The following is a 26,603-nucleotide window of genomic DNA, read 5'->3' as shown; positions in this document are numbered from 1 at the left end:
AATCACCTTGAGGCAGGAGGCTGGGAATCCGGAATCTGGGCCTTGAAGGGTCTGCAATTTGGACAAGATGAAGTGTGCAGGGAAGGGTTTTCGTGCAGGAGGGAACAGTGTAAGTGAAGTCACAGAGGCAAAGCAAATGCAGGGGACACTTGGGGACGGCGCGGGAAGCCTGGCAGCGGCCTCTGCCAGTGCTTTGTGGGTCATCAGGTCAGCAGTGGGCTGAGGGTGGTGCTGCTGTGCCCTGAAAGTGCCTCGAGGCCTGGAATCCCCAGAATGTGCCGGAATGGCTGGGGAGTGGCTGACCCCTACCCTTTTGGGTGAGTTCCTGGGTCTGGAAGCAAAGCCTGGCAGCCTCGGCCCCCCAGAGCAGGACTGGAGGGCGTGGAAGGGCAGGAGCCTTGCATCTCTCAGACCTACAGGGAGGCGTCCACGCAATCTGGGCGGCTGTGGATGGACAGGAAGCCGGCCATTCCTTCCCGTGAGCTGGAGGAGAACAGCTTCTGTGTGAGCCACAACAAAAAGGCTTTTCTGCCCAGGCGGAGGCGGGGGAAGCGGCCAGCTCAGCCCCTGCCCCAGCCTGAAAGGAGGCTCTGTTGGTGGCCCTGGGGTCTTCGATGCCTAGCATGTGTGGGGAGGGAAGGCCAGGGTGGGCAGGGGCCTCCTCATCTCTGCCCTGATCCCCCAGGGGCACCAGGGTGGGGTGGGGTTGTGCTGCTGGGAAGTCGGCCCCTCTAGGTTTTCTCACCCTGGCGCAGCCACTTCCAGCTGTGTGACCTTGCCCGAGTGACTTCACCTCTCTGGGCCCCACCTTTCTCAAGAGTACAATGTAAGTGGGGTCAACTGAGGTCGCCAAATGCCAGGCACCCTCTATTCACCTTCCCAGCAGCAGCCCGCGAGGCCGGTCGTGTCATCCCCTCCTCGGAGGCTGACGTTCTGCAGCGTCAGGGCTGACGCCCAGGATGTTCTAGCCCCAGAAACTCCCAGCTATGCAAATGCAGAAGAAAAAAGTCTGGAAGGAAACCCGTCCAGCTAACACCGGCTGGGAGAATTAGGTGACTTACATATTCTCCTTTTTCTTTTTCTGCAATGTCTTGTCTTACTTGGCAATTAGAAAATAGAAAGGAACAAAAGATGGTGCGGAACGGGGTGGGGGGGTGTGAGGGGTCCAAGGTGAGTTTAGGCCACATCTGCAGTAATAATAATAATAAATAATAATAATAATAATAATAATAATAATAATAATGAAACCAAGTTGCAGACGCAGGCCCCTGTTCAATGCTGGGGCAGAGGACCACCAAGCTGGGGCCGAGAGTCTCTCTGGGGATGGGGGTAGGCCCGGCAGAGGGACAGCACTCCTCCCATCCCTCCCTAGACACCTCCTTCCTGCCTGTGGGCCTGGAGGAGCAGATGGCACCTGGGAGAGCAATTCCTTCAGCCATTTTACCAGAGAGCTTGGGGGTGAAAGGGCCCTTGGGCAGTTTGAGGGGCTGACCCCAAGTGCCAGTGAGATGGGCCTTTTATCCTCTCCTTTCTCATCCCTGTGTCCCCACACTGCCCGGTGACCTCTGAGCTTCTGGGGGACCCTAAGGTTTCAGCAGAAGGCAGAGCTGGGTGGAGGCCCTGTGGCTTCTGCCACAGGAAAGCTGACGAGATGGTGTCAGTCCTGGACCCCCCATTCCGCTGCCAAGGTCCCTGCAGTAGTGGGAACTCACAGGTCGTTTCCTAGCTCGGCCTGAGAGGCCGGTGGGGCTTCCCAGGGCCAGCATTTCCTACTCTCCTCAGCCAGTTTTCAATACAAAGAGAGGAAAGGGTGGGATGGGGGCGCTGGGGAGGGGGTGTGCAGCTGTGGGGGAGGGTGGGCCGGAACAGGTTGGAGGACCCTGTCTGAGCTGTGTAGGCCTGGCCTGCTCCGTGGTCGGGGTGGGACCCCACTACAGCGGGTCACTGAATTCCTGGGGGTGCAGGCGGTGCCCAAAAGGATGGACAGCAGTGGGTGGTTTCCAAGGCTCGCCCAGACTGGAGGGACAGTGACCCTTGTCTCCTGCTCTCCTGGGCATCATCCGCACCCTGCCCAGGGCAAGCTTTTCTGTTGCCTCAGAGATGACAGGGCAGACCTGGGGTGTCCCTTGCCCTCTGAGCACGGGGTGCAGGGAGTGTTTGGGGTGGACAGCGGCACCATTTCCCACTCCTGGGTCTTTAGGTGGCTCAGAACCCTGGGTGGGTGGCCTGGCTCTCCCCTCCCCCAACCCTCGTGTGTGCAGAGCATGTGGGGAGATGGGTCGCCCCTTCTCACCAGGAATGAATGACAAGCATCTTCCCCACTCCTTCCCTGTCCCACCCAGGTCCCCTGCCCCGCCCAGGGGAAGGCAGCTGCCTCTCATTGTTACCCCAGCTCCTCCCCTCCCAGGGCCCCTGGGAAGGAGCCCACACACACCTGGGAGTGAGGTCTCTTAGGTGTGGGAACAAACCCCCGGTCCCAGCTGGGACTCTGTCCATCACCTGCAGGCCCTCCAGCTGGAAGCTCCAGCCCAAGGCCTCTTACAAAGGAGGCCACGCTCGCCGGCCACACAAATTTAATCAGTGCAGATTATTTACAATAAGAAACGTACGGGGGTGGACACGGACCTGCACCCCCCCTCAGCTGGCTCTCAGGTTTTGTGGATGGAGGGGCGAAAGCAGCTGGCCTGCCCATGAGAAGCCCCTCCCTCTGGGACCCTCGGGATTCTGGGGGGCAGACCCGCTTGCTTGCTCAGGGCTTCACGGGACAGAGCCGGCTGTACAGTACCATTTCCCACAGCAGCTCACCTCTGCCTGCTTTGAGGAGGAAAGGGAGGAGGAAGCATCTCTGCCCCAGGGCTGAGCCCAGCAGCCGGTGAGTCTCCAGGCTACAGTGGGCTCCCACTGGCCTCTCTCACTAGTGCCCTGGGGGACCAAGAGCTGGAGGGGAGAAACCCCCTGCCCCAAGCCTGGTGCCTGGTGGGTTGTGGGCACCCACACAGGTGGGCACACTGTGTGATATCCAGCACCCCAGCCCGGGCACCCATCAGCCCCGTCTCCCCAGGAGATCCGGGATACTGGCAGCTGCAGCCTGAGGCTGGCGGGATCCTGAGACCCCTGAGGACAGTGGCGTGGGTGAGAGAAGGCGGGATTAGGCCCAGGGAAGGAGTCCAGGTGGGTCACACAGCTCAGAGAGAAGGTAGACAGGGGCTGGGGGCCCAGCCCTGGAGGCAAGGCTCCTGGGGTAGAGGGGCCTTGGCAGACCCCCTTTGGTCCTTGGTAAGGTGGGCCCAGAACCCCTTCTCTAGAGAGAAAAGGAGGTGTGGGCTCAAGGGGTACGAGGGAGCTGGGGGCTGCTAGCTCCTTGGCTGGCCAGGGGCGGGGTGGGGTCCTTAGGCACAGGGAGCCCGGGCTGCTGGGATTGTTAGAGGTTGGTTGGGAAGGAATCAAAACTCAGCACAGACTGACAGCCAGGGGTCACCTGCCCCCCTGTCCCTCTGACCTGGGGTAGCCCTGGGCAAAAGCTGTTCCTAAGGCAGAGAAAGACTTAGGTGGGGGGAGACCAGTTAGGTTTCACCTGTCTCCAAAGCCAACAGAGTGCATGGTTCTGGCCCCAGGGCTCAGACTGCAGAGGGCCAGGGCGGGAAGAACCTCCACAGCCCAACAGCCGCCTTCCCACCTGGGCCTTCTGCCCCTCCACTCTGCTGGCTGGGGCCACAGCCGAGGTGGGTGGGTGGGGACCTAATTCCCTGTCTGGAGCAAAACCCCATTTAGAAAGCTCTAACCCCCTGCCCTGGGGACTGCCCTTGGTCAGGAAAGTAGAAACCAATGCTCAGTTAGTGTGCAAAAAAAAAAAAAAAAAGTCCTGGGCATAAATAAACAATGGGGGGCAGGGCTGGCAGGGATGTTGAAGGGTTAGCCTGGGGGGGCCCCACCCAGGGGCCGAGGGAGCCACCGAGGGCTCGGGCTGGGTGCCCCAGGAGCAGTCTCAGAACCACAGGCGCCGCCAGCCTGGCCCCTAGCACCGTGAGGAGCAGGAGGCGGCGGTCAGACCCACTCCTGCAGAGAGCGCTTGCAGTACAGGAGCATGCGGGGCGCGCCCTTGCGCTGCATCTGCACCAGGGCGTAGGTGAGGCCCAGGATGCACAGGAGCAGCAGCAGCGGCGGCACCAGCACCATCACCATGTTCACTGTCCGAGTCACCTCCTCCATCTGCACCACCACACGGCTGCCCCCGTCCTCATCCACCCCCACCCCAGAGTCCCCCTCCCCACCATGGCCCTCATCACCCTCCTGGCTGTCCCCGCCCGCCCCGGGCTCTGCACCCCCGTCGGGGTTGAAGGGCGGCCGGGCCACGTCAGGCCATCGGGGTCCGGGCTCTTCACAGCCCATGAAGTCCCGCAGGATGGACTTGGGGTAGCCGGGCTCCATCCGCAGGCGCTCGTTGTCGAACTTCCAGTACTTGGTGCCCTTGTAGAAGTAGGTGTAGGCTGCGGGGGCAAGTGGGCCAGAGCAGTGTCAGCCAGGGTCCCTCCCGGGAGACCAGGACATGCTGGAGGAGCCCTGGCTTTAGAACACCCTCCTTTTTACTTGCTTCCCAAATCTGCCCCTTCCCTACTCACAGAAACCAGCCCAGGCTCAGAGAGGGGCTGCGTGTGGGTCAAGGGCACCACTAGGATACTGTGCTTCTGGGCTGTGCTGACACTGATGAGGGCTGTGCATGGGCGGGGGGGGGGGGGCACAGCCCTGCTGGGTTGGAGGCTACAGTCAGGGGACCCTGCTACCCTGTCCCTGGACTGGCTCCGCCCCACACGAGCCAGGCCAGTGTCTCGCTCCAAGCAGCACAGCCAGCCGGCAGTAGACCTGGAGCGGAGCCCAACACTGCCTTGGCCCAGCTTTTCGGCCTTGGGCATCTTGCCACGTCCCATCAGCCCCAGGAAGGGCCAGGTTTGAATCATGGGGTGCGTCTATGCTCCGCTGATCACAGTGAGATCAGGGCGGCCAGAGGGATGCCATCACGCGCAGACGTAGTGTGACCCACCCAAGTGCCGGCAGAGTCCGCAGGGTCTCCTCTAAGCCTGCGGGCCTGGAACCCAAGAATCGGAGCTATGGCTTTTCTTAAAGTCACCTGAGACCCTGCTGGAGAAGTAAAAGCCACAGCTCCCTGTCGCTTGTTATAATGACAGAGATCGGGCTACCCTTGCAGGGGGTAAGTGCGCACCCTGGGAGGACCCTCATCCCATCGCTCTGAGCCAAGCTCAGTTTCAAGGCTCCCTGCAGGCTACCCTGGGGGCAGCTGGATCTGCGGGAAGCAGGGCAGTTCCCGGGTGGGACTCCTGACCCCGCAGCTCCCTCACTGTGGGTCTTGGAGCCCTTTCCCCCAGCTCTGTGGTTGGGTTTGGCCGGCTGTAAAATGGGGTGGAGATGGCACAGGGAGGGCTGGGGAGTCATGCTCTAGAAGCTCCCAGCAGCCCAGGGCCCTACACAGCTGTGTCCCCCATCCACACTATCACACTGCCTGATGATTTTGGGCAAGCCCCACCCCCTCTGTGTACAGGAGGGGCATGGTGAGCAGTGGGCAGACTGGAGGTGCGGGCCATGGTACCTGCATCATTGCTCAGGAAGGCCCCTCTGGGGGAGACGGGGATCCCCTGCCAGACACTGATGGGCTTGGGGTAGCCGGGGTCTCCACGCTGTGTGTCCTCATTGAAGCGCCAGTACCTGTGACCAGAACACCAGGCTGTGGGCTGTGTAGGCCTGGGGTGTGTTCCCCACTGGTGGTGGGTTCTCTCTGGGGGGCCCGGTGGGGCCTTTTTCCTTGAAGGAAGGGTGCACTCACCTGTCCTCTTGGAAGAAGAAGGTGTGCCCCGTGGGCTCCCACCAGATGGCCGTGTCGATGCGGTCGTAGGGGATGCCCAGGCCATAGCTGGTCAGCGGCTGTGGGTAGCCAGGCTCCAGGTTCGCTTCTCGGAAGAGCCAGTAGCGGTCCCCTGTGGGAGCAGGGGGAGGTGGGTGCGAACCAGGCTGGGGCCGAGGGGGTGGGCAGAGAGGGGACCCAGCAGTGCTGTCCTGGGCCCACAAATCTTCTCACGTTCATTCATTACACACAATCACACTCATACCCTTGCACACAGGACGGGCACTGACCACCACAACACACAATGCCACTACCCCTTGTATCATATCCGCTCTGCACATATGGACAACTGTGGCACACTCGTTTACACACACGCGTGTCACCCACTCACCCCACAGTGACACTATACGTGGGTCTGCATGTCCATGTGAATGTTCCCCCCCAGTAGTCCTTGTAGAGAGAGAGGAATGATGGGGAGCCCTGCCTGGCCTCTGGGTCTGGTGGCTGCTCCCTGGGCACCCCAGCTCATGGTCCAGGGCTCCCCACTCTTGGTATGGGCCCTGTCCTGTCCTTAGGGAGCTACTGCCTCACTGAGGCTCAGGACAGGGAGACAGGGGACACAGCTGATGGGGGTGCTGCCCTAATGGAGGCAACTCCCCCTTCCCTGTTCCCTCCTTCCCTAGGCCCAGCTGGGTCAGAGGTCGGGGCAGGAATGCCCTCCCACCTACCCCAGCTCACCTTTAAAGAAGACAAAACGTCCATCTTGGCGCTCATAGGCCGCGCTGATGTCACCAGGCAGACCGCGCCAGAAGTGCCCAATGGGCATGGGGTAGTTGTCCAGGACGCGGCTGTGCCGGACCCGCCAGAACCAGCGGCCCTGGGGAGGGTGGGGGTGTGAGTCCGCCGAGTGGCACGCTGCCTCGGCCTGGGGGAGGGGCCGCCTGGGAACGCCCCTTCCTGGATCAGGGTGGATCCTGGGGAGGCTACTGAGAGGGCAGCACCAGGGAGACAGCCCTGGGTAGGAGGGGTGGAAAGGGCGGGTGGGCGGGCAAGGCAGTCCCTCGGGCTTGCAGTGTAACTCCAAGGAAATCCCTGGCAGGCAGGCAGCTGCTCCTCAGTCTAGGGACTGATGGGAGGTGTGGGGACGGTGAGAAGCCAAGTAGGGGGCGTGGTGGAGGGCATGCTCTTGCTCTGACTGGGCCCAGGGGCTGAGGGAGGCAGAGGCAGGGGCCAGACCTTGAACACGAACATCTCCCCACGCAGCATGGCCACTGTGTCAAAGTCCCCGTCGCAGATGTTGGGGCCATATTGGTCAGGCCGCTCTGTGGCTCGGGGCTGGACGGGGGGGCCTGGCTTTGGGGGCCGCTCTGGCTTCCCGCCTGGGGGTGGAGGCTGGGGGGGTCTAGGAGGCCGATGGTCTGGCCGACTTGGCCGCCGGGGTGTCACAGTGGGGAGGGGCTGGGTGGGCTGTGGCTGACCGTCTGGGGTGCCTGTGGAGTGGAGAGAGAGGGAAGAGGAAGTGAGGAGGAAGCCTCAGAACCCAGCCAGGGCTCCAGGGCTCCAGCCTGCTGAAACGTGTGTCCAGATGCAGGGCCACCCACCCAGGTGGAGGGCCCCGCCTGTGCACAGCGGACCCCTCCCCTCCCCTTATCCCACCAGGGCTCTCAGGAGGACCTCCATCCTTCTGCATAGAACCCCCTTCTCTACTTCTCACACTGGGCTTAGGTCACTGCACCCCCGAGGCGGCCCCTGTCTCCTTTTCCCCTTGGGGACAGTTCCCTCAGGATGCCAGCCTGTTCTACTGGAGGACCCAGGGACACGCACGGGACACACACAGAGGGAAAAGCATGATTTCACAAACTCTGCCAAGTTCCCCTCTGATTACCAGTTGCTGGGGTCTGTCTTGTGCATAGCAAGGCGGGCGCTGCCAGCCCCAGGCAGGGGCTCGGTGTGGGCACTGAGCTCAGACCCCAACCCCGCAACCTGGACCTCAGGACATCTCCCCCTGGAGGCTTTCTTGACTGGGGCCTGAATTGGGGTTGTCACCTGCCTGAGAACCACTGGCAAACAACAAACCAACAACACTCAGCAGAGACTCTGGGTCAGGCTCGGGCTGGGAGCGGCAGTAGCAGGAATGGGGCTGTGGAACCTGAGGTACCATTAGTCTAACAGTAATGTCACTGAGGCTGGGGACAGGGGGTCAGAGATGGGCCCCTGCCAGTGCCAGCCCAGAGCCGCTGTGAGGGCTCTGGGTGCAGGTCCTGGGCTGGATGTCTAGCCCCATCTGAGTGATGTGAACAAGTCCCAAGTCCTCTCGGGGCCTCAGTGTCTCATCCACAAAATGGGACAGCAGGAGCAGTTGTGCCTCGTGGGGCTGGGAGTTGCGGGCAGGTGTGAGGTGCAGAGTCCATGGCCAAGCTGTGCCGTCCGCTCACCGTAGAGCTGCTGGATGCCCCGGAGGTCGTCCTCGGGCAGCTGGAAGTTGTCGGTGTCCATCCACTGGTAGAATGGCGCCATGATGGCGCTGGGGTTGCTCGAGTGCTCCAGCCCCAGCGCGTGGCCCAGCTCGTGCACAGCTACCAGGAAGAGGCTGTTCCCTGCAGTGGGCCAGCAGCAAGGTCAGCACCAGCCCAGCCTGGTCTAGGATCTGGCCGCCCCAGACTGCGGGCTGAGGCTGCCAGGGAGCCTGCCCTCTCCTCAGTCTTAGGAGAGGCTCAGCAGCTCTGACTTTCGGGCCTCCAGCTTCCCCGTCTGAGACATGGGAGCCATGATCCCTTCTCTTCCCTGCCACCCAATGAAGATGGTGGCATGAGAGCTTGCAACCAAGTGTCAGTGCCGCAGAGAACCGCACAGGGAAGCTCTCCCCTCCAGCCCTGCAATTCCAGCTCGGCCTCCCTTGCCCTCACCCTCGCCAGCTGTTCTCACCATGCATGTCTGTGCTGGAGAAGGTCCAGGGCTCATCTGCATCGAAATGGGTATCCCCACCCAGACCAGGGCCTGGGAAATAGGCGTGAGCCAGAAAGCCGCCTGTGCCATCAAAGGGTGAGCTGTCGCCATGGAAGCCAGAGGCAAAGAGGACCATGATGTCAGCCTCCTTCTGCCTCCGCAGCCTGATGTCCTGGTAGGGCACCTCTTGGAAGACCAGGGGCGTGGCCTGCTCCCACACTCGGAAGGCCCGGCGCACCGCCTCCAGCGAGTGGTACCAGCCCAGCTTCTCCGTGTAGTTCTGGATGCTGCCGGTAGGCGGGGAGACATATGAGTGAACCCAGGGCCTGGGGCTACTGTCTACCGCTGGCACCCACTGGGTGGGAGGCCGAGACACAGGGTCCCAAGGAACTCGCGTAAGATCTGAGCCGGCTCACTGACAATGCCTGACCATATCAACCATTAGTTTACTTGGAGGTGAATTTGGAAAAGAGAACTACATGTTAAACCAGGAGTTCATTAGAATATCGCCAAACAAGGCTGCCTTGTACCAAACAAGCCTATTTTCGGTAAGAAAACGTTCCATAAATAAAAGGACAGGGGATATGTGGCTCAGAGACCTAGAAAGAGAGGTGCACACGGATGCTGTTTAGGGAACGCAGGGCTGGCAGTTGTGAATGTTGGGCCCCAGAGCCAGCCTGGCCTGAGTTCAAGGCCGGGCTCTCACATTATGTGTGTGGCCTTGGGCCAGTCAGTCTCTGAATTTGAGATTTTTCACCTGTTAAATGGGAAAAGGTGGGTCGTGCTTCATCATGGCAGCCCTGTGAGGGGGCCAGCTGTTACCCATGCGCATCTGAGGGAATATATGTGTGCTAGACAGGCCTCCAGTGAAGCTGGCTGAGCTGTCAGCTTACTCTGGGGGCCCAGGTCTCAGAGGCCGTGGGAGCTACTCTGCCTCAGGAGATGGAGCTCTGGTGGGGCCCTGGCCGGACAGACACAGGAAGACGAGCCCTTGGGGACGTCACATGCTTGGAGCTCAGGGGCATTTCTCGCCCTAGGACTCACTACAAAGGAGACTGGTGCCTAGGACACAGCCTGCCCGCCTGACAGATGCCTGAAACCCCAGGCCCTGCACTGTGGAGGCCCTCAAACTGTACCGGTGGAGGAACCTATCTGGGGTAGTGAGGCCAGGCCCAGCAGCTGGCGGGTGGCAGGGGAGGGAGGGGAGGAGGAGAGACCAGAAGCAGCTCCGAAGAGCCTGACCTTCTCTGGAGGAAGACACCCTAGGGTGTGCAGCCAGAGTCAGCGGGGGAGTAGGAGCGGGTCTGGACTGTCTAACCTGGGCCCCCTGGGGGCCGCTGGGAAAGGAAGCCTTCCAGACGAGTCCACTGGGGAGCCCGAGGTCTCAGACCAGGTGGTGCAGAGGACGCTGGGAGAAATGCCATCCTGGGAAGCCAGGGTCCCTACCTGAAGGTCAGGTGGGGGTTGTTCCACTTCCTGCCGGTGAGGGCATAGCGCTTTCGCCGCCGTAGATTGGCTTTCACACGTACCCCGAACTGATCTGGAACCCCACAGCGAGGCCGCTTCATCCACCTGGGTCATGAGCGTGAGGGGGTGAGCTCAGAGCTTCCTCTAGGCAGCCTACCTCCTTCCCCCCCTCCTGCCTCTGGCCTTCAGCTGCTTCTTAGAGTGGGAGATGAGCTAAGTTTCAATTTCCTCATCAGGAACAGGGGCACAGCGACCTTGTTCTGGAAGACTGGATGTCCAGCAGAGGCTCTGCAAAGGTGGGCCCCTTCCCACCAGAGCTACCTGTGGCCTCCTGTCCTTGTTACGTGATGCTCTGTGCGTGCTCATCAAGGATGTGGCTTTTGGTCACATTCCTTCTGTCAGCTCCAGATCAAGGCCTAACTAGGCTGGCTGTCCCATCCAGGGCAGGTGTGCTGCATCCCCCCAGGCCCATTCCTGTGGCAGACACCACCAATCAAGCCTGGGACTCGGCCTCAGAAGCTTTCTCAGTAGGAGGCTTGAGGCAGCCACTCCCAACGAATCAGAGCTCCCACGGAGGATCAGACTAATTGTCTCTTATCTAGACCACTCTTTTCTGGTAACTCCACATGCCAAGGCATCCCGAGAGCAGGACAGAAGGAGAGCCGATGCCAATGGGGTCTGAGAAGGGCCCGACAGAGAGACTCACGTCTTGGTCTCTTCATCGAGCACACCGGTGACTGGGATCCCGTAGAAGCGCTGCATTTCAGCGAGGGCCGAGGCCAGGATCTGGGCAGAGCGCATGGTGGACATGTGGCGGCTAGGCTGGGGTAGGTAGCCATAGAGCCGCAGCCAGTTCTGCGAAGGAGAGACCACTCCGGTCAGCAGGTCCTGGTGCGGCTAGCTCTCACCACACATAGCCCGCATCAGACCCCTGCCTACCACCGTCACCCCAAGCTGCCACCACCTCCCTGCAAAATGCCTTTACAAGTCAGGTCTGGTCTCCAGAGACTTCTCTCGGAGGAAAAGCCAATTTTTACAGAAGCTCTTGGGCCCTTGCTACCTGACCCTTCCTCAGCTCTCAGACCTCATTCGTCCCGCCCACCCAGCCAGGCACTCTCCTGCCTCAGGCCCTTTGCACGTGCTGTTCTTGCCCAGATATACGCATGGCTCGCACCCCCATTTTCCTCAGGTCTCTGCTTCAACTTCACCTCACTGGAAGGTATTCTCTGACAATACTGTGTAAAAGGTGACCCCCACCTGCTGTCCCTGCACGCCCTCTGCTCCTCCCTTGCACTTGTCACTACCCGATATACCTTCTATTTCACACAGATGTTTATCACGTCTCCCCCACTAGGACGGAAGGAGGTGGGATCCCCAATGAGCCACGCTGAGCTGTGCCAGGAAGAGGACTCTGACCTGCCCACCTCGTGCCCCCAAGGCCACGAAAGCATGGTGACCACCGTGATAGGCTGTTGGCACAGAGGCCAGGGACTTCTGTGGGCCTTGGCCCCATGGACATGTGTCCTTTGCACCTTTGCTGGCCCACCCTGGGTCCCTGGGTGCCTCCTGGAGTGAGGGGACCCGAAGGCCTGTTCTCCGAGAGGCCCTGGAAGTAACGGCTACACCTCAAGGACCCACAAGGTAATATGGTGACCAGACATGGTGGCTGCTCTGGGCTGACAGCCAAGTGTCAGCCGGCCAGGGCCACACCCACATCTGTCTGCCACCAGTGTCACAGCCAACTCTGTAGGTACTTGCTTCCTCAGTGCCATCCATCAGCCCTGGCACCCAGCCAGGCTCCTGGTGTGGGGGGGATGCTGCACCCCTTCGCAGCGCCCAGACTGCTGCTGAGCCCGAGAGAGTGGTGCAGGGACATAGCCGGAGCAGCAAGGCCTCTCAGGGCCGGGAGAAATGGCCACAAGCAAGGAGGCAGAGCCACAGAGATGGTGACAGGCAGGGCGAAGGACGTAGCCAGCCAAGCCACTCCCGAGGTGCGGCTCCGTTATACTAGGACCTGCCTCACAGCACGGGTTTCTGTGAGGACGCAACACTGACGCTTGCGTTGTGCTGGGCAGGGAAATGTACCCAGTAAATGTGTTATTACTGACCGAGGCCGGGGGCTGTCTAGTCCCTGGAGTGGCAGACTTTTGCCTCTACCAAAAGGATGGAAGCTTCCAGGCTCCACCAGGGCCTGAGGGCCCTGCAGCCTCAGGGGAGGGCAGGACAGCTGGGGGAGGCAGGTGGCCCCCACGGCCAGCCCTGCTCAGCCCCCTGGCCCAGGACACCTTCCCTCCGCTCTTGCTCTTCCCCAGCACGAGAAAGCTTTCCTGAAGTTCATTTGTGTGCATGTGTGTGTGTGTGTGAAGCGGGGGGCGGGGGGGGGGGAAGCGCCCACCACCCTGAGCGGATGCGGTTTTCCTGAAGAAGCCTGGAGAGATCTAGAAGGCGAGGCGTGACTGTCAGCCAGCTCAGGCAGGGAGAGGGATCCAGCCGGAGGAGGTGGGGCTGCCTGCTGACAGATGAGGGCATCGCTTATTTGCATAAGGTAAAAATATCTCGGGGAGCTCAATCACAGGCCACCACGGGGCTGATTAGCAGTGTCTGCAGAGTGACAGGAGAAGGGCAGGGAGGAGGCAGCTCAGGCTTGGGGCCCTGGGGAGGGCCGCAGAGGGAGCCGGGCCTGTCTGCAGGGAAGAGTTCCAGAGCCCAGCAGAGGGCATGGGGCCCTTTAATTCTGGGGACAGTTCAGGGGCTGAACTGGGCGCCTGTGGACCCTCCTTCACACAGAGGAGCACCCTCTGAGTCTCAGGGAAGCCGAGAGCTTCCATCTCAGTCCTAGCTGGGCCTTGAAACCCCAGCGTCCTGGTGACAAGTGCTTCCTGGCCACTGCCAGGGTGTGAGGCGGGAGCTGGGGACAGGTGGTGTGAGCAGAAGCAGTTCTGGCCCAGGGCAGCCGAACCTCTGACTGGTAGGGCGAAGAGGATGACAGAGACAGCTGTTGCTCGGGCTGGCTACCCGCAGGGGGCTGTGGGCTTTTCCTGTCCGCAGCATCCAGGAGGGAGCTTCTCGAACCCTCCTGCTGTGCTAAGTACAACAGCCCGGGAGGTGAGCTCATGGAGGGAAAAGACAGCATGGGGCAGGTGCCCAGGTGCAGCGCAGGGGCTGCTGCCTCCCGGTCAGGAGGGACTGTGTGCACCCTAAGCCCTGGTTTCCTGAGGGGCTCTGCTGCCGTGGACCAAAGTGGGGAGCAATTTCCAAGGTCAATGTACGGGAGGGGCTGTGTTCAAGCTCCGGCCACTCCTGCTGGTGACTATGAAGTCTGTCCCTTATACAAGGGGCCTCCTTTCCCTCCCTCTCACCTTAGTCTCGTGGGTGGAGTGCCAGGAAGGTGAAACTTTGTTTCTCAGGCGGAGAAACTGAGGCTTGGGGAGGTCAGTGAGCAGCAGAGTAGGGGGACCTCCTTCATGAGGGCCGCTGTCCAGTGGGAGGCAGGGAGGGTTCTGAGGAGAGCTCTGGGGCCAAGGGCCCCTCCTAACTGCAGCCTGCCCTGTAGGCCATGCCCACCCTGGCTCTTTCCTCCGTTTCTCTCTTCAACCATAAGTATGTTTAGATGCTTCAGGTGAGTGGTTAGCCCTAGGCAAGGAGATGGGGGGGCTCAGGAGTCTGAGGGGGGAGTCCCTGGCCCCCTGGCCCTGGGAGAGGCCATGAATACCACAACTGAGGGCTGAGAATCTGCCGTGGGCCTTGCTATCAACTCGCCATCCCATTCGATGCTCACACATACCCCATTCCCATTATGCAAATAGCGAGGTTCAGAGAGGGCGAGTGGCCCACCCAGGGTCGCACAGCCCATGTGGCCAGACCTGGAGCCCAGAGCAGTACTACCAGACCCTGCTCTTTGTGAAGTAGCACCAGCTCCTCCGGGCCTGAGGCTTGGACACCAGGCTCCGGACCTGCTCAGGAACAGTGCCCAGCACAGCACTGGGGGAGGCGTCTAATCCGCCCCATGCTCCCCATCTCCGGCTGGTCCGGGCGCTGGGCCCCATCAGCAGGGCTGCCCCCGCAGGCCAGTGAGACAGTGCCAAAGCAGGCCCGCAGGGAGGGCGTGTCTGAGAAGGAGCTCCCAGACAGATCGATACTGTGCATTAAGCACTGCCGGCCCTGGGGGCAGGGAGTGAGGGCGGCTGCTGTCACCACAGCTAGCTCCTCCAGCCACCCCCTCCCACCGGCCCTATCAGACCCTGCGATAAGACAATCTCTGCTGGGCTCTGCTTTGCTTCTGTCACCCACGGCTCTCTGTGCCGTCCAAGCAGACCCTGGCAGCGTGGCCCAGACAGGCACAAAGGGCGTCTTGTCAGGTCTGCTGCTGCTGAACAGACCTTCCAGGGCACCGCAAGGCCCACATCGTGCCCGTCTCCCCGCCCGGTGTCACGGTCTGAGGGCCCTGGGGGCAGGCCAAGGCCATGCCGGGAACATGTAGGGATGAGGAGCCAGCGGGAGCCACAGACACCGCCGAGGCAGGGCGCGTACCCTGGCCCTGTCCGGGGGGGATCTGAGCCAGGACCCCCTGAGAGGCCTAGACTCCGCCAGTCTTGGGCTGGAAGGGACCTCAAAGCCATCAATTCCAGCTACTTCACAGAAGCCTCCATGGACCACAACTGGGCCAGGGACCCATCAGGCCTGCACCCTTGCAAAGACTGGGGCTCACTGCCACTGAGGTGGCCACGCCACCTCTGGGCAGCCATGACTGCTAGCTCTCCCGCAGGCTGAGCAGAAATCTGCCTGTCAGGGACTTCCGCCCCTTGGTCCTGCCTGCTTGTTCTAACAATGGGCCTTCGAGTGGTGGAAGAGGCCTAAAACAGTATCTCTGGGCCCCCAACCATTCCTCTCTGCACACTGGGGTCAAAACTGACCCTCCCCAGCAGCTGCACAGGTGACACAACCGGCCCCAAGGCCAGGGAGGAAAGGGGGCACCAGACCAGACCACCCGTCCAGACTCAAGCAGTTCTAGAACTGGCCTTCCTGAAGGGAAAGCTGCTGGTGGGGTAAAGGGCTCTGCGCGGCGGGGCAAGTGGGCAGGGTTGTAGACAGCCTGTGTCCCTGCCACTTCTTTACCTGGTGGCCTCCCAGCTGCCTGGCTCGCCTTAACCTCGAGGAAAGAGCAGTGGGGTCCTGTGGCCGGTGGGTGGGCAAGGCGGGGTGAAAGAGCCCTGTTTGACAGTGGTTTCGGCTGCCTGGGGGCCAGGCCTGGGTCCTCACCTGGAAACCCCCACAGGTGTTGTCTCCTATATGGGGATGTCCACAGGGCGGAGCCTGGGTGGCTGGACAGCTGCGGGGGGAGGGCTCCAGGTTCACCCAGCCCTGCCCCCACCATCTCCTCCCCACATGGCTCAGGCCCAGCAGGCTCCAGCCTGAGCAGCTCCCCGAGATGCCACACTGGGCTCCGACCCCAGCTCTGCCACCCCCGGCTGGGGAACTTGGGGTAACGTCTCTCAGCTCGGTCTGTTTCCTCTTCTGTACCACGGGATAACGAGAGCCCCCACACTTACAGAGTCCACACCAGGAGCAGTGTGGAAGTGCTTACAAACATATTGAAGGTGGTCGAAACTGCACCGGATCCCACCGGGCCACAGCGTATGATGGCCAGCATTTTACATACATGCATGGAACCTCGCCAGCAACTCCATCCCCACTTTGTGGACAGGGAAACTGAGGCTCAGACGGGTTCCACGACTGACTTGCCCAATAGCAAATGCCGTTTGCTCCTAACAGTTCCTGTGTTTTGCCACCATTCTGCAAGTGCTTCCTACGCACCAGGTACCCCACCCACAAGGGCTGGACATGAAATGAAACTGGGGTCTCACCCTTCTCGGGTGACAGTCGTTCCTGGGAGGCCAGGGTGGTGCCCAGGGCTCAGGGCCAGCTGAGGGAGCTGATCTAGGCCCTGGCCCCCAGGCACCGTGGCTCCGGCAGCCCGACCATCCTGTATGGCAGCGGGATGTGGGGGACCCCCAAGGCTGGTGAATGGCCAGGACCCAGGTCCTCATCTGTCTGTCAGGTATTGGATGTTGAGCTGGGTCTCCCTGCTGTCCCCTTGCAGGGAATGGGACCTGGCATGAGGCCCTCTTCATCTCTCCGACCCACGGCCAGCTGGCAAACCTCTGCTGCTCTTGCCAGGGGCTGCAAATCCTGTGCCCCCGCCCCAAAGGGTCCAGGCACCCCTGCAACCAGTGTCTTTCTGGGGAGTGGCCTCACATGAGCTTGCATGGCCAGAAGGCACCTGTCGTGGGCTGCAGGCCTGCAGTGTTCGGCCACCTTCAGGGCCCCAGGTTTCACATTCGCCCTTGCGGTCCTCTCAGGACCAAGAGCCCCTGGCCCCTCTCTGCTTCTGCTGACGCAGAGAACACATCTCCTGAGTCAGGCTTGGCCCCTGCCCGAGTGGCTGGCTGTGTGAGCCACATAAATCTTGGGACGATATTGAAGATGCCAACTATCTTAGTCCACTCGGGCTGCTGTAACAAAAATACCGTAAGCTGGGTGGCTTTTAACAAACATTTATTTCTCACAGATCTGGAGGCTGGAAGTCCAAGATCAGGGTGCCTGTGTGGTCAGGTTCTGGTCAAGGCCCTCTTCCTGGTTGCAGACTGCCAGCTTCTCACTGTGTCCTCACATGGCAGGAGGGGCAGGGAGCAGCTTCTTTGGGGTGAGGGGACCTGGGTATGTGTCTGTTGTTTCCTCTCCACCCACTCTGGGTGGGGCAAAGTGAGGTGTTTATGCCCAAAGGTTGGAGTGGGCAGGTCAGACAGGCATGCTGTTCAGACAATTGCCAGAAGGTAGCTGACTGACAGGACCCAGGGCAGCCCCAGCAACCCGGCAACGGGGTGGGCATGGGGCCTCTGGGGGAGGGGTGGCCAGCATGGAAGGGCCAGCAGGCATTGGAGCCTGGGGCTATGGCTCCCCAGTCAGATCTGATTGAGGGTCAAAATCAGAATTCCAGCTGACCCCCAACCTGCCTTTTGCTCACCCCACTCAGCTGCCAGGTCGGGACAAGGGATGTATGCGGGAGTATGTTCAGGGAAGGTGAGTGTGTCCATGTGTTAGGGGCAGCCCAAGTCACCTGTATGGGACTGGCTGAGGGTAGGCCTGGGGAGAGGGGAGGGTAAGAAGAGACCATAGCTTCTCTGGTGAAAACCAAAGGTGCTTAAGTGGACTAGGTGCTGCAGCCAGTGAGAGCAGGACGGATCTGAAGGGGTGCCAGGTACCCCAGGCAGGGGAGGCCAGGAGCTATGGCTGGCACCTCAGTCAGGTGAGGCCCGCATCTATGCAGGGGAGTGGGCTCCAGTCCTGCACAGCTGGAGCCTGGGGCTTGACATCCAAGGGAGAGAGAAGGGCAGGACATAGTAACTCCGCAGTGGCTTCTTCAAGAAAGACCGCCTTTTCCAGGCAGGGGCTTGGCGGGGCGCAGGTGTTTGCCAGCTCCCAGCAATGCTGTAGTCTAGGGAAATTCCTGCGGGTTCTGCCCAGGGAGGGACAGGGGCCGGCCTTGGCTCAGGTACCAGGATGCTCAGAGAAGGGCCCAGCCATGACCTAACCTGAAGTCTGCAGCTATGGGGATTCTGGGGTGAGTGCCAGAGCCCCCCCTCCTTCCCGAGGGGGGCTCTCAACACAGTCTGCAGGCCAGGCCCAGGGGTCTCTAAGGCTGGTCCTTATGAGACTGTGGACCTGCGGACAATGTTCCCACAGCCTCCTGGCAAATACACTGGCTGCTGAAGCCATTCAACTCTTTGGGCCTCGATCTGGCCAGGCTTGACGAAACTCTGAGGGACAGTCTGTACCCCAAAGCCAATGCGAGAAACAGGGGTGTCTTTAGCTCTTCATCTACCTTGGTTTACAACATTCAAGAGTCCCCTAAATCTTCCAGTCTCTTCCATCAACAGCCCAACCCAGATTTTCCCCCAGGAGAGAGCATGCAGGTCACTCTCCGAATCCCCAGCTAGTGCCACCACAGGCTTAGGGCCATGGTCTCGGACCCCGGTGCGGTCCTGGGAGAGGAGAGGGCGATGGAGAAGCAGCAGCAAAGGAAAGAGAGAACAAAGCCCTGCAGGTCCCAGTGCCCCAGCTCCTGGCCACCTAAGATGACAACTCATAATGCATGGCCACTCAATTCCAGCTTGGTCTGTAACTGCTTCCTGGGCGGAGATGCCATTCCTACATACATTAAAAACTGCTCAAGGGTGGCTCTGTGACTGGCAGTTCCTCGCTCCTCCACTCCAGAGAGTGGCAGGTGGGTCCAGACACTCTTTGCCAGTACCTGGATCACAGGCTGCAGGGCACTCTCCACCAGCAGAAGCCCCCTGTTTGCCTGTCAGTATGAATGAGGAGGAGGCAGCTGGCCTGGGCATGGGCTGGGCTCCTACCCCACCTTCTGCCAGGACCTGGCTCCCCGCAGCTCTCCCTGGCCTGGCCAGGCCAAGGGGGGGAGGGAAGAGCAGGTGGGGAACTGGCTGAGAGGTGTAACTTGAGCCGGGAGGAATTCCCTGCCCTTCCTCCAAGCTTTTATTAAAGTAGGGCGGGGAAGGGCAGGCTTCCATTGGAAAAATCTCCCAGGCAGCAGGGGGGAGGTGGGGAAGCCACTGGGGGCTGGGAGGGAGCTTCGGCCCAAATGCAAATACGATCGGTGCTCCGGCCGGCAGCCAGGCCAGCCCAAGGGCACCAAGGCCTGAGGCTACCCTGGCAAGCACGGAGGCGGTCTTCCCCAGGCCCCCCACCCCCACCCCGCTCACTCTCCGCTCCTAGAACCGGCAAGGAGCGGGGTATTAGAAGTTGGGAAAGAGTGGACACTGCTTTGGGGCAATGGAGCTGGTGCTCTCACTGTCCCTGCTTGGAAGGGCGGCGCTGGGAGACTCCATGGAGCCGGGGGCACTGGTGAGACCCAGCTCTGCGCCAGGAGGCCGTGCCCGATCACCCACGGGACAGACCCAGAGGGGGGCCCGTAGGGATGTCACGTGGGCTCCCGGTGAAAAGATGTGCGGAGTTCGTCCTCAGTGCACCGGGCCTCGGCGCAGAAGCTCTGGCGGGAGGATGCGCTGGGGAGACTATGTCTCTCTCCTGGACCCCACCTGGCCGTGGCGCGGTTTCCATGCAAGAGCCCAAGAAAGTCGCCAAAGCGACCCAAGTCTATGCCGGAGGGTCGCACCCCTTCCCCCTATCCCCGCCTGCCGCGCGTGGCTCAGGGTCACCCAGACCAGATATTGCCTAGGTAGGGGAGCTGCCTGCTCAGCCCGTGGTTCCTCCCGGGCAGCCCCCACCCCACTCGTAAAGAACGTCACAGCGCCTGCAGGGCTCTCGAGGAATCGGCCGCCGGGCGGGAGCTCGGGCGGATCAGTGCCGAGGTCAGGGCTACAGAGAGAGAGAGTGGGCGCGAGCCCTACGCCCTGCGCGGTTTGGCAAGAGGGAGAGCCGGGGAAGGGCAGCCTGCCTGGCCCCTTTCATCCGCCCCCCTCCCTTGGCACAGGGTGCTCGTCTCCGCGCCCTCTACCTCTGGCCTCGGGCTGCAGACGTGTCTCCTTCCCTGTCCCCCAGTCCCCCAGGCGAGGGTCCTTACCTCGGCATTGACTTCTGCGTCCTCCGCCGCTGCGCCGCGGCCCAGGCAGCCCAGAAGCAGGAGGAGCAGCGGCAGCACTCGCGGCCGCGCCGCCGCCTCCCGGCCGCCGAGGAGGCTGCCTGCCCAGGACGGCCGGCCGGGTGCGCTCCGTTCGCTGCCCATGCTCTCGGCGCCCAGCGGGATCGGGAGCGCTGCAGGCGAGGCTCCCCCGCTCGCCGGTGCTGGGTCCCCGCGCGAGGCTTGGAAACTTGCGACGCTCCCTGGCTCCCTGCCCGGCGGGCGCGCGGCAGACCTCCCGGTCCCTGTCCCCGCCGGAGCCGCTTAGGTCCCCTCGGCAAATTCCCACGCCCGAGGAGAAGCGGGCAGGGAAGGCTCGGGCACGCGGAGCCGGCCCACGGGAGAGAGGGCCGGCCGGAGCCTCCGGCTGCCGGGTCCCGCAGCCTGGGCGCCCGGGGCCCGGCTCCCGAGAGCAAGCGCAACTCCTGAGCCTTTGTCTGGCTCAGCGCTCCGGCCGCCCGGTCCCGCGGCGCCCCCTGCGCGCCCAGCTCCCTCTGTCCATGCCCGGGGCCGGGCGCTGCCCTGAGCGCGCGCCTCCCGCCCGGGGACTCTGCTCGCCCCGCGCCCGACCGGGCCCGGGTCCCCGCGCAGTCCCGGGAGGAGGCGCTGGGAGCCGGTCAGAGCGAGTGAGCGAGCCAGGGAGCCGGCGCCCGACGTCCCCGGCGAGTTCAGCGCAGCTCCGGGCGCTCCCAGCCCTCCTCCCCGCGCCGCAGTCGCCGCCGCTCTTAAAGGGCCAGCGCTCCCTCCGCGCGCGGCCGCGGGCGAGGGGCGGGGGCCGGGGGCGGTATTTAGGCGGAGGCTTCCTGGTAGCAGGTGCCGGCGGGGGAGCCGGGCAGGCGGCCCTTCCACTCCTTCCAAGTCGGCGGGAATCCTCCCCAGCCCACCTCCTTCGCTCGGATCCATGCTTTTGGAGAGTGGGGTTGATCCCCAAAGTGACCTCTCCCCGCCCTCCACAGAGAGAGTAAGGAGAAATGAAGACTCCTCTTTCTCCCACCCGGTAGGTGGGTGGGGATACTGAGGCAGCGGTGGGCAGAAAGGCTGCGGGAGGAAGGACCCAGGTGTCTTGTTCTAGACGGAAACAAAACAAAGACAAACAAAATCTAGAGATGTCAAGTCTTTGGCCCTTCCAGTGGCTTTCCTCAGTGGCGAAGTGAGGGGTCGGTATGTCTTCTGCGCCCGCAGCAGGACCCCGCACAGGTTTAGGGCGCGCGCGGCTGCAGTCAAGCTACCGCTTACCTGCCGCTCGTAGGTGGGCGCCTCACTTAGCTTTCCTGAGCCTCCATGGCGAGAAGTTGAAGGTGAGGGTTAGGTGTGCTTCCGGCGCCTGGCCTAGCTAGCGCACATTAGGTATCCAAGGTGAGGACACTGTTTTGTGCGAGTGAAATGTAACCATTCGGTCTGACAAGGTGCTGGGCGCGGAGGCAAAAACGTCCCGCCGAGTGGAGTTGAAAAGTGCTAGACTGAATTCTTTTCCAGGATCAGCTTGGTATTCTGTCCGTGTGGAAGCAGAAGGCTTGAGGTGGGGGGGCCCCAGGGCTGTGTGCCCAGACCAAGGGCAGTCCTGGCCCAGCAGACGGGTGGCAGGCGGGGCTGGAGGGCCGAGACCTCCCCTCCGGTGCGCCACCTCCCAGCCCCGGAAATGGGGGCTTTCCTCACCAGAGGGAGATTTCTCTAGAAACCTCCCCGGGGAGCCTCACCTCCCGGAAACGGGCAGCGACCAGGCAGAGCTTTGGAAATCGACCTGTTCACTGACTAGCCAGGTGAAAAGAAAGAATACTGGTATAACGAACAGACAGAAGCAAAGCGACGAAGACAGACGTTGTTTCAAAGCAAATCAAAACTGTTGCAATAAGGGAAAAGAGATTCCGTGTAGAACTAGGCCTGATTCCCAATACAACCAGTAACAGGTGGGGATTTACAGCTTAGGGGCAAGGGGGTCGGGCGTTAGTGGATGGAAAATGACTTAAGAGGAGACTGCGAGTCCGGGGCTGAAGACAGGTGAGGGTGATCGGGTATCACCTGGGAGGCAGTGGGGTTCTGCAGATGAACCATATATATATCTCAAGGGTGGGGGATTCTCACTAAACTGACTTAGCAAGTTTTCTCGCTAAAACTGGATCCTACAGGAAGCACAGGCATGGGCCTTGTTGGGGAGAGGGTTCCGGGGAGCCAGACTAAAGTTCTATCAAGTGAATAATCTTTGTCAGTCTCCCCTCTTGTTCAAGGGCAGAAGAGCCGTTCTTTTTTGCTCTGAACGACATGAATACATTTCCCACTTGGTTGCCTTGATTCCTTTAGAACCGTCTGAACCATCTGTTGAGACTTAGTGACGGTGGATAATTGCTGTACTATGCAACCCACAAGGCATTTAATGAGAGATACTTTGAAGATAAACGGAAAGACGAAGAGGCTGAATTGACCTGTGTGTCCAGCTTTGTAGGCCTTCACGGGTTGACCAGAAGTCCACGACCTGTGGTCCTTCCCCGGTGGTGATGCGCCCATTTCTCCATTCACCTCTCGGACCATCCTGGTTACTATGGCAAAGGTGGCAGGTAGATTATAGGGGACAAGGCTGCAGCGGTTGCTTCCAATCACTGCCAGTTGCCCCGTTCTGCAGCCAGGGTCACCCGGAGGTTGATGCCATTATGGAGAATAGGGCTCTGGGTTTCTCCTAGTTGGTGAGACACAAATTCAAGGCCAGCGATGATGGTAACTACCAGAAGCACAGAGGACTCGTGCCAGCAGCTGGTCCCCCAGTCAGCAATGGACTCCAAACAAACAGCAGAACTGGGGCATTGTTATTGCCCCAGCAGATCACCGTAGTGAGAACCGAGGGACGTAGCCCAGGAAATTCCGTGTTTCTGTAACATACTCAAGTCGTGGACCTCCCCGAAGGCACGGTGGACATCAGCGTAAATGTTAACCATCCCTCTGCCTTTATACAAGCCCGAGGAAGAGCGACGAACGCCGTTACGTGGGCCGATTTGACATTTCGCAGGGCTCGGTATTCTAGAAGTTCATGGTGATCTGTAATGGCATAGCCAGCCTGGAGTGCCCCATCCTCCTTCCGGAGGTGGGAGCCATCGACATGCAGGGTCAGGTTGACTTCGGGGAGGGGTTTTCTGACAGAGCTAGCCTAGGACAGGATAATGATCTGGAGTTAATGACACAAGCCCAAGGCGTCCCATCAGTGGGTAAAGGAAGGCAGGGTTGATATGATGACAGTGACATATGGTGATGGCAGAGGGAGAAAGGAGCAATATTTCATAGGAAGTAAGTGGAGATGCAGAAAAGTGCTGCATAATTTCATTAAGCGATGGTGTCTGCGTAGCCTGAGGAATGCGTAGGGCAAGCGGATGACCTAATGCCCAATCAGAGGTAGCTTGGACGAGTCTGGTGGTGGCAGCCATGGCTACCGGGGGGGATTTGCCTTGGCCACCGGGTCGAAGGCCGACCTGTAATATCCCAGAGGTCTTTGGTATCCATTATGCTCCTGGACGACATTCCAAGGGCATGACCCTCTGGTTGGTGCACAAACCAGGAAAAAGATGGGGAGTCACTGGGAGGTGAGAGGAGGGAGCCCTTTGGGTTCCTGAGAGCATCATTGGAGAGGAAGCTTTCCTGGTCGTGGCGTGAGGAGCGAGGCAGTCAAAGAGAAATGAGGTCCCCACAAGACCTCAACAACATTCCAGGTGTTGTTTCTGCCAGGGAGAGGAGAATGGCGAGTTGCACGGGCTCCGTCTATGGAGACAGGGTCACTCACCTGCAGCTGGAATATCGTGACCCAGGTATCAGACACGCAGAGAACAGATGAGTTTTGTCTCTAGCCACCTTGGGGCCCTTTCTCACTTGTGGCTGAGGAAGGTACGTAGCGTCCAGAGGCGTTGTCATAATTGTCAGGGCATAGAAGGAGGTTATGTACAAACTGGATTAAAGCAGAGTCTCCTGGGAGTGTTAAGTCCCTCCGATTGGCAGTTACGGTGTGCGGGAAATGTAGGAAGTCGGAGCCTCAGTAAATCCTTGGGGCATGATGGTCCATGTGTGTTGTTGAGAGTCCCAGGGGAAGGCAAACAAGTATTGGGGTTCCTTACGAAGGGGGATCCTCAACCAGGCAGAACACAAATCAAGGACTGTGGGACGCTGGGTGGGGGAAGGCACAGCAGCCAGATAGTGTTAGCATCAGGCACCAAGGCAAATCTGGGTTCAATGATTTTACCGCTAGATCTCAAGATCTTGGACTAACCCGTATCCTCCCCTGTTTGGTTTTGTGACAGCCAAAAGCAGAGTGGTGCATGGGCCACAAGTGGGGGCCAGAAATGGTTTTGGGTTTTTGTTTTTTTTCAAGTATTTTATTTATTTTTAGAGAGAGGGGCACGGAGGGAGAAAGAGGGAGAGAAACATCAATATGTGGTTGCCTTTTGTCCGCCCCCCACTGGGGACCTGGTCTGCAACCCAGGCATGTGCTCTGACTGGGAATCAAACCAGTGACCCCTTGGTTTGCAGGCTGGAGCTCAATCCACTGAACCACACCAGCCAGGGCAAGACCTCCTGGGTTTGAATGACATTGAGGAATCATGGGGAAGGGCAAGCAGACTGGAGACAAAGGTCAAGGTCATCTAGGTCATGCTGGCTGTGGCTCTGACCCACATCCGAGTCACGAGTCACGGCACTAAAAACCGTTGAAGAGAACCAGAGTTGGACAGGTGTTACCATGGTCAAGGTGGATTTTACTCAAAAAACTATTGCAACAGGGAGACACCCCAGTCTAGAAGGAGGTTCAGTTCCAAGTAGGACCAGAACAGGTGGGGATTTATAGTGGAGGAGCAAATTGGGGTGGGGGACCTTGGTGAACGGAGAGTCACTCACACGAGACATCAAGTCTGGAGGGATTCTGGCAGAAGGCCGGCCAGGGTGATCAGATAGCACTTGGGGGGCCATGGGGATGGGGAGGTGGATCAGGTAATCAACCTGACTTAGCAGGATTCTAGATAAAACTGGGTTCTAGAAGGAAGTGAAGGAAGTACATGGATGGGCCTTGCTGGGTGCAGGGTTCAGGGGAGCCTGGCTGAAGTTTGGTCAAACCAAGAGACTGTGTCGGCACGCACAGTGGGCGGACATGCCCTGGTGTTTGCCGGAGGGTTCTCATGGATAGGGAGTCAGGGTTTGGAGAAAAGGTTGGGGCTATTTCATCCATTTCCACTGACAAACTTTCTCTGCGGGGTCCCTTGTTTGGGAGATGAATTTCTAAATTTTTGGCTTTGAAATTTCCTTTTGGGAAATGTATAGGAGACTTCAGAAACGGACAACGGGGTTGTTTGCTTTTAAGTGAACACCTCACCGTCTTTCATACTCTCTATTCCCAACAAGCCAATTTTTTAAGACGTTTGAGTGCAGGGTGCTGCCTGGTGGAGAGAGGTGCCTGGGAGCCGTGAGCTGTGCTGTCAGAGGCCTGTGGTGAGACCCGTTGGTCCTTGCTTTCCTCCTGGTAGGAGCTTCCTCTCCTGGGGTACATCCAGTTTGAAGGAGGCCGCATCCCTGTGGCCATACTCTGATTGGCTCCTATGGGGAGCTCAGGGCCCGAGGTGGGTCTGTACATCCATCCATCACAGGACCTGCGGTTCTACCGATCCCTGAGGGGACCAGAGGGACTGAAATGTGTGAAGCTCGGCCCTTCAGCCAGCCAGCTTCCAGCATTCTCCACGTTTCGCCAGCATCATTTCATCTAGACCCTAACCTCCCCGCCTGCTTCTCCTTGGAGTCTGTTGAGTGGAAGCCCAGATGCGTCATTCCGCAGCACAGCTTCCTTCTGAGACCCTGGTGTGGTGTGAGGGGTCGTCCAAACAGCTCTGCACCGAGGCCCCGCCGCGGGGTGACCACCCCAGCCCCCATCCACTGTGTAATCTTGAGCAAGTCATTTCTCCTCTTCGTGTTTGTCCTGCTTGTAAAAGGGAGGTTCTGGCTCAGGTAGTGGCCGGGGCCCCTTGTTTGATGAAGGAAAGGCACTGTGGATGGGGACCAGGCCCAGGCCCCCCACCCCCACCCCAGGCTGCCCCCCACTGGTGCTCAGGCTCCTGGTACCAAGACAAGGAATAAACAAACAAGCCGAGGTAATCTCCCCCTTCCTTGGAAACAAAGCTCGGGTGGTCTGGAGAGCCGAGCGCTTGGAGAGCCGAGAGTGCCAGGTGGAAATGGGCCAAAGAAGCCGAGGGATGATCCGGTGATGTTTCCCTGCCCTGCGGGGAACATCTGAGGACACCGAGGCCAGATGTGTTGATTTTGCGCCCTCCCTGGTGTGATAACGTCCCCATCAATGGCAGGGCTTTACTCTGGGAGTCAGATGGCCTGGGGAGGACCAGGCCCTGTGCTGGTGGTGCCTCTGCCTCCCAGGCGTCAGGAGCTCATCGCCTCTTAAGGAAGAGCCCCAGCTGCTTCTGCACCGTCAGCGGCACACTCGCCGCCTGGGCGCCTGCCAAGCCCCTGCTGCCCAGCCCGGGCCTCCGCCCCTCCCCCCAGCGAATCTCCTACTTCCTTCCTCCATCATCACCTTACATTCTCCAGCGAGGAGCCGGTTATTGATCTTGGCCCATTGCTCAGAGTTGCCGCACTCCAATTCCATCCACACCGCATCCTCCCCCTGGGCACCTCGGGGCAGTCCTCCCGGTTTGCTGAGGGTGG

At 60.3% G+C, this 26,603-nt stretch overlaps 1 protein-coding gene across 1 annotated transcript; it reads right to left on the bottom strand.

The window, feature by feature from the left end:
- Nucleotides 1-2,561: 2,561 nt before the first annotated feature.
- Nucleotides 2,562-20,627, bottom strand: MMP15 (matrix metallopeptidase 15). The gene is made up of 10 exons (XM_024551399.4): nucleotides 19,872-20,627; nucleotides 10,974-11,122; nucleotides 10,247-10,372; nucleotides 8,780-9,087; nucleotides 8,290-8,451; nucleotides 7,091-7,344; nucleotides 6,593-6,731; nucleotides 5,837-5,987; nucleotides 5,603-5,718; nucleotides 2,562-4,487 (listed from the first exon to the last, which is right to left on the bottom strand). Exons 1-10 carry the CDS (start codon nucleotides 20,031-20,033, stop codon nucleotides 4,045-4,047), a joined length of 2,010 nt encoding a protein of 669 aa, XP_024407167.3. The 5' UTR covers nucleotides 20,034-20,627; the 3' UTR covers nucleotides 2,562-4,044.
- Between the last annotated feature and the right edge of the window lie 5,976 nt (nucleotides 20,628-26,603).

This window comes from Desmodus rotundus, chromosome 12, assembly GCF_022682495.2.
Source record: "Desmodus rotundus isolate HL8 chromosome 12, HLdesRot8A.1, whole genome shotgun sequence".
Lineage (NCBI taxonomy): Eukaryota > Metazoa > Chordata > Mammalia > Chiroptera > Phyllostomidae > Desmodus > Desmodus rotundus.
This window is presented reverse-complemented; position numbering and strand designations above follow the sequence as displayed.